The sequence below is a fragment of the Lynx canadensis genome, chromosome C1 (genome assembly GCF_007474595.2).
Source record: "Lynx canadensis isolate LIC74 chromosome C1, mLynCan4.pri.v2, whole genome shotgun sequence".
In the NCBI taxonomy this organism is placed as follows: Eukaryota; Metazoa; Chordata; class Mammalia; order Carnivora; family Felidae; genus Lynx; species Lynx canadensis.
The window spans coordinates 187,924,681-187,936,976 of record NC_044310.1 but is presented as its reverse complement, the minus strand read 5'-3'; the positions used below and the strand labels follow the sequence as shown (position 1 = coordinate 187,936,976).

The 12,296-nt window shown below is 39.8% G+C and overlaps 1 protein-coding gene across 1 annotated transcript in view; it reads right to left on the bottom strand.

Moving 5' to 3' along the window:
- NOP58 (NOP58 ribonucleoprotein) overlaps nt 1-8,061 on the bottom strand; it is a 34,205-nt gene extending 26,144 nt beyond the window's left edge. The window contains exons 1-2 of the mRNA XM_030325811.1: nt 7,815-8,061; nt 24-100 (exon numbers count right to left, since the gene is read on the bottom strand). Of these exons, the coding sequence (XP_030181671.1) occupies nt 24-100; nt 7,815-7,859 (122 nt within the window). The 5' untranslated portion in view covers nt 7,860-8,061. The remainder of the gene's footprint in view (nt 1-23; nt 101-7,814) is intronic.
- Nucleotides 8,062-12,296: the final 4,235 nt, after the last annotated feature.

Sequence of the window (12,296 nt, the reverse complement as noted above, 5' to 3'; positions counted from 1 at the left end):
TTCTTAGTTTCAAGATGACTTACATTTTATTTGCTTTCTCTGGAGTTTCAAATTCTTTCCACAAACTATCAACCTCTTGAAGTTTCTTCTCATTCAAAACCTGTAACAAATATTTAAATGGCATAGCTTAGACATATATAACTACACTCTTCAAGTACAACTGTACACGTAAAATGAAGAGTGGTGAAAGCTATGTTCTCATTGAAATAACACCAATTTTTTACCCACCATAAATGCGTGATCAAATTAGCAGCTCAAGTGGCCCATTTAATAACTGGATGGAATTCAGTTGATGACTTTGTTTAAAACTTCCCATTTCGAAGGAGTCACTAACACCTTCACAAAACACAGGTTTTTTAATTTTTTAAAAATATTTATTCATTTTCGAAAAGAGAGAGAGAGAGAGAGAGACAGAGCGTGAGTGGGGGAGGGGCGAGCGACAGAATCTGAACCAGGCTCCAGGCTCTGGGCTGACAGCACAGAACGCAATGCGGGGCTTGGACTCACAAACCGTGAGATCATGACCTGAGCTAAAGTCGGACGCTTAACCGACTGAGCCACACAGGCGCACCAGCATATGTTTATAGAACAACAAAAGACTTTATTTCCCTACTTTCTAGAATAAAGAATAAATTTTATTTACTGCTTATGATCACCCTAACATCAAAGTACTAAGGATTTCTCTAAAACTGAGATACTATCAATTTACATCCTGTTACAAGAAAACTTAAAATGAAAAGGGAAAAAAGGGGCACTTTAAATCTATGAAACAGTCATTAACAATTAGGCATATATATTTAAGGCTTTTTGACAGTCTTCTCAACATTTTATTTATGCATACTTTTCAGAATCACACTATACCATTTAGCATAACATGGACACAATTATAGGTTTTGACAACGTAGAATTAGACTGTATGAAAATATCACCATCTTATGCTCTTATAGAAGTTTAAGGTCTTTCTAAATTTTCCTTATTCTCCTTCAGAAAACAGTTTTGTATGTACACATGTTGTATTTCTATAAGACATACTTTACTAGAAGTGCGGTTAATTGATCATATAGGAAATGCATATTTTATATTTGACAGATGCTACCAAAATGCCTTCAAGAGAGTCTATTAGTTTCATTTAAATCAAGAGTTAAAAGGGACGCCTGGGTGGCTCAGTCAGTTAAGCGTCCGACTTCGGCTCAGGTCTTGTTCTCGCAGGTGAGTTTGAGCCCTGCGTTGGGCTCTGTGCTGGCAACTCAGAGCCTGGAGCCTGTTTCAGATTCTGTCTCTCTCTCTCTCTCTCTGCCCCTCCCCTGCTCACACTCTGTCTCTGTCTCTCAAAAATAAAAACAAACATTAAAAACAAACAAAGAGTTCATAAAACATGTCCCACACTCTCACTAATTCTTGATGGGATAAGTCAACTGCCCAAGCATAACACAGGGTAGACTCAATCCTAAAAACCATTTCCTCCGGATTTAACATCCTTGAAACTGACATGCCTTACAACTGATGGGAGGTAAATTTAATTAGCAGTGTAAAATAATAGCATATTAAATTTGGTGAAATATAATACACAGATATTATGTCTTCTTGTGGGAAAAATACTCAACTGATAAATTTAAAACTATACCTTACTGATAAACATTTTATCAAATCCATTATCACAGAATATTTACACAGTAAGATTTATTGCCCAGTTACATCTAGTGTATATTTTTGTGATAAACATAATTACAATACTTCAAGTTGCATTTAATTTCTGTCAGACAAGTATGGCAAGATGATTTTAAGGAGGATTTGTTGTGGGGGTGCCTGGGTAGCTCAGTCAGTTGGGCATCTGCCTCTTGATCTGGGCTCAGGTCATGATCCTAGGGTTGTGGGATCAAGCCCTGTGTTGTGCTCCGTGCTGGGTGTGGGGCCGGGCTTGGGATTCCCTGCCCCACCCATCACCCTCTGCCTCTCTTCCTTAAAAAAGAAGGAGGGGAGGGAGAGGGAGAGAGGATTTGTTGTGTTCTTTAAATTTAATCTCATACAGCCAAATTACACATATTCACAAAACTTGAGAAGTCGGTCAAAACAAATCGAAATGAAAAAACTTAAAAGAACAGAGTAAGAGCACTACATGATCACAAAACATAATGTTTGTATTAAAAAATTACAAGCTGGGGTGTCTGGCTAGCTCAGTCAAGAGAGTATGTGACTCTTGATCTTGGGATTGTAAGTTTGAGTCACACGTTGGGCACAGAGTTTACTTGAAAATGAAATCTTTACAAAAATTACAAGCCACTAAGTTTCGTTTCTTTTCTTTCTTTTTTTTTTTTAAGAGAGACAGAGAGTGAGCGAGCAAGCCCAATGCTGGGCTTGATCATGACCTGAGCCACCCAGGCACCTCTAACAGTTCTATTTTGTGTATCAGGAGAACTTCCAACAAATCTCATGAATGCACTGAAACATTAACTGTTACTTTTTGATTAAGTAAGTTCATAGAATAGTCCTAACTTTTGGAAATAGTTTGTTTAGAGAATGCAGCTAAACCATACCCAAAAAGTTCATGAACTGCTGAGAGCGTATGTATCAAACAGGGGACATGACTCATGAGTAAAATTTACATTTTTTCCTAGTTGAAAAGCAAGATAACATTTGGGTAACAACTGGCATAGTTAAGAGATAGTATCAGCATTCTAAAAGCAACAAGGGAAATGTAATGAAAACATTCATGACTACTCAAAGGTCTCCAAAGACTGTTACAAACAAAACCTTGTTACTAAATGTTTCCAATTGTGCTACTACATACTGAAGAGAACATTACTAATAAAGACAGTCTGAACAAAGTAAGAGGTAACTGCTACATTTTCTGTAAAATGTGCCTCAAATTTTAGTCATTTTCAGACAGAGAAATCTGAAAACATTTGTATACAAAGTCCATTTCAAGTTTTATCATTTTGGATGAAGATACAATAATTTCCATTTCCAAGTAGAAACAGTGTGTAGTTATTACCATTAAAACATTTAGCAGGATGCGGAGCCTGGGTGGCTTAATCGACTTCAGCTTGGGTCATGATCTTGTAGTTTGTGAGTTCGAGCCCTGCGTCAAGGCTCTCTGCTGACAGCTCAGAGCCTGGAGCCTGCTTCAGATTCTGTGTCTTCCTCTCTTTCTCCCCCTCCCCCACTTGTGCTCAGTCTCTCTCTCAAAAATAAATAAACATTAAAAAAAATTTAGCAGGCTATTATTGTTCTTAGTTTTAAAACTGGTCTTTGTATCTTATATATACTGTAGAGAGCAAGATTGTCTCTCACTCAGGTCAAGCAGTAACTTATGTCACAAGCAACCAAGGGCATTCCACTTAAGACCCCATACTGCCGAAACCAGCACCAGCTGAGACATACTCAGAAAAGATAACCAATAGAAACATAAGAGGTTTGTCAATCAGGACTTATTAAGTCCTTTTTAAAATGGAAGATTTCTGCAGTAAACTATCAAAACTTTCTTAACACTGACCCTTTCACATCTGACCACATCAAAAAGGTAGCTGCTGTCCAAGACCCTGCCTGACTGATCTCTGAGCAAAACAGAGATCTTCCACTGCTTGAATATAATAAGCAGTAAGTTCTGTGAGCTGACCTGGACCAGACCAAGGCCACATCTCAACTGTGCAATCAAAGACTTCCTTTCCCCCTGTTCTATCTTATTTGTTGTGTAACCTGTCTTGTGCTTTGCTTTCTGTAATGTGTAAGAAGTCAAGTTAAACAGGTAGTGAAATGTTGAGTCTGGAATCCTGAACCTGAGTTATAATTATATTAACCTTGCTCTAACACTGAAAAAAGCTGATACTGTGGAAAGACACAATTCATTTGTGTGCCTGCCTTCACAGCATGAGACATACTTACTTACAGATCAAACTAAATATCCATGGGGCTCCTGGGTGGTGCAGTCAATTAAGCATCTGACTCTTGATCTCGACTGAGGTCATGATCTCATGGTCCATGAGTTCGAGCCCCTCATCAGGCTCTGTGCTGACAGTTTGGAGCCTAGAGCCTGCTTGGGATTCTGTCTCTCCCTCTCTCTGCCCCTCCCCTGCTTGTGCTCTGTCTCTCAAAATAAAATAAAATAAACTTAAAAAAAAAACCCTAAATATCCAGGATTTGCTTCAAAACAATGTGGGGAGGGGAATGAGAGAGGACACAAAATGGGCCTGCTGAAGCTGAGTAATGGGGTACATGGAGAGTCTTTATATAATCTTCTACTTGTCTCCTTGAAAACTTTCACAATAAAAAGTAAAAACAAACGCATCCCACAGCATGCCAGATAGTCCTAGGGTATCCTCCTCTATTCCACACAGGCATGAAATTTATAAGCAGGAAAGGGCACATTATTATCAAAAGTGACTGTCCCTAATTTTCACTTTTTAATTGGTTATTTTGAGACTTCCTATGTTTTATTTAAATATTCAATGCTGGAGAGCCTGGGTGGCCCCACTTGGGCTCAGGTCATGATCTCAATGAGTTTGAGCCCTGCACTGGTGCAGAACCTGCTTGGGATTCTCTCTCTGCCCTTCCCCCACTCTCATGGGTGTGTCCACGTACGCTCTCACAACATAAATAAATTAAAAAAAATAAACATTCAATGCTAACCTAAAAAAATTTTTTTAATCTTTATTTACTTTTGAGAAAGAGAGCACGTGAGTGAGGGAGCAGGGGAGGAATGGGGGGGGGGGGAGGGGACACACAATCTGAAGCAGGCTCCAGACTGAGCAGTCAGCATAGAGCCAAGGCAGGGCTTGAACTCACAAACCACGAAATCATGACCTGAGCCAAGCTGGGATGCTTAACTGACTGAGCCACCCAGGCTCCCCTTAATGCTAACTTTTAAAGTTTTATTTCACAAACAAAATGGTTAAGCATTGTTCTATGAAACTTGTATGAGTTGTTACACAGGATGACTTGGAATAGTTTCAAGTGTGAATTATTCAAAAAGGAACAAATTGATACATGCAACATGGATTAGCTTCAAAAGCGTAAGTGAAAAAAGCCAGACACAAAAAAACTATTACTTCACTTACATGAATTATCTAGAAATGACAAAATTATACAGACAGTGGTTGCCTAGAGCTCGGTCTGACTTTGACTTGCAAATGGGGAGAACTTTACTTTTTAAGAGGAAGTACTCTAAACTGGATTGTAACTTGCACAGGTGTATAAATTCTACTAAAATGTATCAAACTGCACCATTTACAATAAATGAGTTATACAGTATGTAAGCTATACTCAAATGCAGCTGGAAAACCATACTGCTCACTAATCATATTATACATGACCTGTGGTATACACCTAAAAAAAAATCTCTTCCTCATGGCCTTGAGGAAATAAAAGAACACAAACAGAGAGCTGCACTCTACAATGTGATTATTAAAACCAAAAGATGCCTTTAATCTTGCTATGTGTGCCACACAACAAGGAACACAGGTTGAGTTTTTACAATATTCTAAAAATAACAACAGTTCTTTCAGTATTGTCTTTGTATTCACATATAACCATGTTAACACAGTAATTTTTTTAGAAAGTATTTAATTCTTTGTGAATCACTCTGTATATGTGGCTACATACACAGCGTATATATGCTATATACACACTGGAACATGATAACAGAATAAATGTATTCCTTACTATGACCTGAGGTTTAAAAAGTTTTAAAAATTTCTTGGGGCTCCTGGGTGGCTCAGTCGGTTGAATGTCCATTTGATTTTGGCTCAGGTCACCATCCCAAAGTGGTGACATCCAGCCCAGCATCGGACTCTGCTGCTGAGCATGGAGCCTGCTTTAGATTTTCACCCCCACCCTTGTGTGTGCCTTCTCTTTCTCTCTCAAACTCAAACAAAACACCAAAACACCAACAACAAAAGCATTCGTATTAAAGCATGAATTTCATGCAAACCAATAATTTTATACCCCAGTGTTCTGAAAGATCATGAAAAGGGAGCTAATAATTTTGTACTACATGTGCACTTTAATAATATAATTTATATACTGTAATATTCACCCTTCTCAAGTGTATGACTTACTTTTTAGCATATTTTCACAAAACTGCAACCACTATTAATTCCAGAACATTTTGTATGACTTTTATTAACAATCAGTAACTGCTATTAATCACAAATATTTGGAAGTGAAATCATTATTTCAATATACTCAAGACTTTAGTTATTTATCCATTACATGGAACCATAAACCACAATTTGAACAGTGACTTGCAGATAGATAGCATTAGAAACTGACAGAATACTCAAGACTTATTTTTGTAGAGAACACTCTTCATTAATAGAAACCAGTAATTTATTAAGAAACATGGTTAAGTGTTTTATGACCCAGGTCACTACAATTGTAAGTCAATTCCTTCCTAACAATCAGAGGCACACAGTGGACTGCAGAGTTGCCCCTCTCTCTATCAGCATCCAGTGGACAGTACACAATGACTTCAATTTAGATGAAATTCATCCATATACACAAATTCAAAATATGACAGACCATGCTGGCTAAGAAAATTTGGGCACATGCGCAGAATTCTATTTAAGAATTTAGAAAAGATTGCCAAGAAGCTGGGAAAACGTGAAATTGACATACTCCACGTTCCAAAGCTTTCCAAAGTCCCTTAAAATTTCTAATATTGCAATTACAGACAACCCCAATGAGAAAAAATAAGCAAAGCTAGCTTTTGGCTTTTACCATTTTATCTCTCAAAAAATAATAAGTAATGTACCAAGTGCAAATGGAACTGTATTTTCAAAAGTCTGAAGAAAACCTTAAAGTTTTCTCTAAACCAACATTTTGGAAAACTGATTGCAGATTTTCCGCACTCATACCAGTTTTTTGATTCATAGCTAGAATCTTACTATACATATTTTATCCATTTTTGCCTTAACAGCACATATATGAAAATTTTGTTTTTCGATGCTACATTTGTAGAACTCAGAAGACTGGCTAGCACATGGATAGCACTCAGTTTCTCATTCTTTCTAACAACTCTACAGCATCCTACTACACGAATGTCCCATTGCTCAATCAGCTCCGTGCTGATAAACTTCAAATTTCAAACTTTATTAAGACAACCAAATCTCAAATTGATTACCATCGGCCCAGATATCTCCCTTAGGTATTAAACTTAAAAAATGACGATTTAACAGACACCGCAAGTTTCACAGCCCAAACTGGACCTTTTTAGTATCCTCCCGTCTCCAAAAAAACCCAACCATCTTGTTTTTTTCTTCTCTTCGCTACCATCATACCCCACTCACTTCATTCATTAACCAAACCCACCAGTTCTACCTTCAAAATTTCTCCTGGTATTTATTTCCCTCCGTAGCAACCTTAATCCAAGCAATTTCATCTTGTCTACATTGATGCAAAAATATTCTTCCTTTCTTTCTTGCCTCCTATAATCTATTCTTCACACAGCAAAGCAACTTCATTAAGACAAGTTTAGATCAAGTCATTCCTCTGCTTAAAACCTTTCAATCATTGCTCAAAACCACTAAGAATAAACCCCAAACTCCTCACCTTTACCTGTGAAATTCTAATACAGCTCCCGCTCACCTCTCTCACCAAGCTAAATGCTCTAACACAGAACCCTGCGCCCCAAACGGCGGGGCCACGTGTTCACCGAAACATGCCTCCCAGGCCCAAAGCCTTCCCCCATCTTTCAAGGCAGGAGGACACAAACGGCTCCCACGCGATCCTGAGCAGTGCTGTCTTCTTCTTACGTCTTTCCCTGTCCTCGCCGGCCCAACACCAGCCTCCCCCCTCCAATGGCTCAATCTCCAACCTACCTTAAAGATGGCGTAGCCGACAGACGTTTCAAATAGCACCAACATGGTGAGGCCGGATTAGGGCCCTGAGCGGCCCGCGGCGAGCTCTGTTATCAGTGAAAAGAAATCAAACTTTCGGCCCAAAAGGTCCGCAAGGCCGCAGCGGGCCAAGCACAAAGCAGCACGCCTTCTTGCAAAGAACCACACCACGTTGCCTAAAGATTCCACACCACACTGCGCAAAGAACGCCTGAAAGCGCCCCTCCTTCTCCAAGGATTCTGGGATATTGCGTCACTTCCGACGGAGAGCGTGCCGTTGCTTCCGATACGTTCCCGCCATCGGAGTTGGGGGGGAGGGGGAGGAGAGAGAAAAAAAAAACAAAACATACCGTGTTGTTGCGAGGTTTCTTAGGGACTAAAGCGAGCTTTTAAGTGGCTGGACTGCAGGGAAATCCAAAAGGGGAAAAACTTCCCTTTTTATTATTTTTGAAATGCCCACATAGGATATATTTTACTTTAAGAGAAATGCGCAGCTGTCTCGTCTGTTTACCCCAGGCATCTGGAATCTGGGAAATGCTAGCCCTTTAACTTTGCTCCCTGGATAGCCCTGCCTTGAAGTGAACTTCTCAGGGTGACACCATCCATGACTGTCGCTGTATTTGCGAGCATTCCTGGCCGTTCTCTTCTCTCTGGCAAATTGATTTTTAGCATAAATGTCTTTCATACATACGTACGCCTCTCCCATTTTTGCTGCAATGATTCTAGGGTATGCATTTAGACTTTATGTCCTTGTCTTAGTGTAATTTGCTTTTCTGGGACTTTTCAGTTTGAGTGACTGATTTCAATACCTCAATTATTCCACAAGTCTGGCTTTCAATAGGAGTGAAATTTCCTTCCTCATTTCCCAGGCTTTATACGCGGATTGCGTGAAAGCATTAAGTTGCAACCTGATGAAAGTTTTGGAACACCAAGTAACTTGATTTTTTTTTTCAAGCAGCTCTGCAACCTGGGATCAAATCCTGGACTGAATAACAGGAAAGATGAAGGTGGCGGGGGTCGAGGGTGGCGTGGGGGTGGGAATGGGGGCTGGGGGGAATCAAGTGATGGGGGGAGGGAGTACAGACAAGAGCATGGTTGATTATAGCCATAGGATTCGGTGTGATCAGGGAGGAAAGAGATACTAATATGGCTTGATTAGGAAAGGAAGGGTGAATGGGGTGGCTGGATGAAGTGGAAGCACCGTGTCTGTTTGTGGTGTTATATAATTTCACAATATATATCATCTTTTTTTATCTAGTTTTTTTCTGAAGATTTTTTTTTTTTTTTTTAAGTAATCGCTACATCCAACTTGAGGCTCAAACTTACAACCCCCAGGGTTAAAAGTGTCATGCTCTACGGACAGAGCCAGCCAGGTGCCCCTGTCTAGTTTTAACTGAAGAGTTATCTGCTAGAAGGAGCATTCTGTATCTTACACTTAATTATATCTGTATAGGGCATCATGTTGTACTAGTCATGAAGTAGGCTCTCATTAAATAATTCTTAACCATTTAATGAATGAATGTTTGCAGGAAGTAAAATTCTTTTTCTTGCATCTAAAGTTTGCATCTTTTGCTCAAAGAGAAATGAAACCACTTATTCAATAAGAAACCTTTTTACTGTGCTTCTCCAAAAAGTTGTCTTTGCACATTGCCATTTATATAATCAGCCCAGTGATGCATTAGTCAGGGGTTCTGAGCTGACTCTGGATTTGGATTTGGATCTTGGCCAAATAAAGTAATTCTCCGAAAAATTCCCTGTTGCAAGAGAAAAGTAAGAGATTCAATACTTTATTAAATTAAACAAAGTACTAGATCAAGGGGAGATAGCACAAAGAAGTATAAGGAGGAGAATATGGGAGAGTATAGATAACCCAGGAGAGGGATTTATTACTTTATTAGTGGTTTAACATGGTAAAAGGACAAAGGTAAGAAACATGGTTCTTTTGTTCACTCCCCACCCTCCAGCCCTATCCCTGTCCCAGCTGGAATATAAGCTCCATGAAGGTTCATTGCTGGATGCCCAGTACCAAGTGAGTATCTGGCACATGGTAGGGACTCCATAAGTACAAATAGTGATGGGTGCATGAACAACTGGAATGAATAATGGGATTAAATTATTTCTAGGTGCCAGTAGAGGCTTCATGTACTTTTGGGGATGGACTGATAATAGCAAAAGAGATCCTTCTGTTACGAGACCTTTGATGTGCCTTGTAATAAATAGAAGGAGATGTTTTGGATCTTTCACGTAGTTCAAGTAGTAAACATCTTTTATGTAGTCAACAACTATGAATGTTTATTCTCTGTCAGGCTTTATTATAAGCACTAAGGACATACCAATGAATAAAACATGGAAAAACCTCCACACTTCATGAAACTTATATTCTAGTAAGGGGAAACTAAATAAATAAATATCTAGTATATTAGAGAGTACTAGATACTACAGAGAAAAATAAAGCAGGACAGGGTAATAAGATATTCTAGGATGGTAAGGAAAGGCCTCATTTAAGTGACATTTGGATAAATGACTTTAGGGGCTCAGTCAGTTAAGTGTCCAACTCGTAGTTTTGGCTTGGGTCATGATCTCACGGTTTGTGAGTTCAAGCCCCTCATCAGGCTCTGTGATTATAGTGCCCCTCCTGTGCACCTGCACTCTCTCTCTCTCAAAACAAATAAATAAACTTAAAAAAGAAAGAAAGCAAATATGGCAAAACACTAACAATTAAAAAAAATGGCTTTAGGGAGCCAACCATCGTGATATCTAGAGGAAAAGTGTTTCAGGCAAAGAGAACAGTTTATTCAAAGAAACCAAGCAGGAGTGTGCCTGGTATGTTCTCAGAACAGTATGACGGGTATTGGAGTGACTATAAATGACCCCATTTTAAAATAATGAATTAACATTTTTATCAGTGTAACAATTAGTATTTTTTTCAGTGCTCATCATATGCATCATATGATATAATCCTTAAACAAATTTAGACAATAGGTACTCTTGTTTTTCAGTCAACTCTTTTTTTTTTTTTTTTTAGGGAGAGGGAGAGCAAGTGTGCACGTGCATGCACAAACAGGGGAGAGAGGCAGAGGGAGAGAGAATCTTTTTTTTTTTTAATGTCTATTTATTTTTGTAGAGAGATAGAGCGTGAGCGGAGGAGGGGCAGAGACAGGGAGACACAGAATATGAAGCAGGCTCCAGGCTCTGAGCTGTTAGCACAGAGCCCTATGCAGGGCTTGAACCCGTGAACCACGAGATCATGACCTGAGCCGAAGTCGGACACTTAACCAACTGAGCCACTGAGGCTCCCTGAGAGAGAGAATCTTAAGCACGCTCCACACTCAGCATGGAGCCCAATGTGAGACTTGATCTCATGATCCTGGGATCATGACCTGAACCAAAATTAAGAGTAGGATGCTCAACTGACTGAACCACCCAGGTACCCCAATAGGTACTCTTATTATTACCCCCATTTGCCTTTTCAGAGAAGTTAAGAACCCAAGATAACACAATCTCCCTCACTGTATCCTTTAGGAATCCCCAGAGGATGGGCCATAGAGATTCTTTCTATTATAGAATTGAGCTGCTGCCTGTCGCTTTGTATTCCCTTGCAGACTCCCTGGTGTCTGCTAGTATTGCCATCTTTCTGCTGTTGACTGCTGCCACATTTTTGAACACAGGCGATGTCCACACCATTGCCCATTTTCTGCAGACTACCACCATCAGGGGTTCTTGTTCTTCTCCAGGTAGGAGGGAAGCAGCTTTTGTGCTTCCTAACCTGTTCTTTGGTGAGACATATTTTTCTTTTTGCAAAAGTCCTCTCCTTCCAGAGACCACAGGTACTTGGAGGAAAGAGAGGTAGTTAGGACATAGGTTAGAAACAGGTTCAAACTTCAGACCATCTGTTCTAACAGCCATGTTTTACTTCTCAGTCTGGCTCATGCAACTAAATACAGGATGGTTTCCTCTCATGAGCCTATTGTTGCTCTCTTCAATCTGTCATTTTCTGAGGACTTCCTGCCATCAGATCAGTACCTGAATGAAATATTAAAAAAAATTTTTTTTAAATGTTTATTTATTTTTGGGGCGCCTGGGTGGCTCAGTCGGTTAAGTGTCCGACTTCGGCTCAGGTCATGATCTCTCAGTCTGTGAGTTCAAGCCCCGCGTCGGGCTCTGTGCTGACAGCTCAGAGCCTGGAGCCTGTTTCGGATTCTGTGTCTCCCTCTCTCTGACCCTCCCCTGTTCATGCTCTGTCTCTCTCTGTCTCAAAAATAAATCAACGTTAAAAAAAAATTTAAACATTTATTTATTTTTGAGAGAGAGAGCTACAGAGAATGAGTGGGGGAGGGGCAGAGAAGGAGAGGGAGACACAGAATCTGAAGCAGGCTCCAGGCTCCGAGCTGACAGCACAGAGCCCGACACAGGGCTCTAACTCATGAACCGTGAGATCACGGCCTGAGCTGAAGTTGGACTGAAC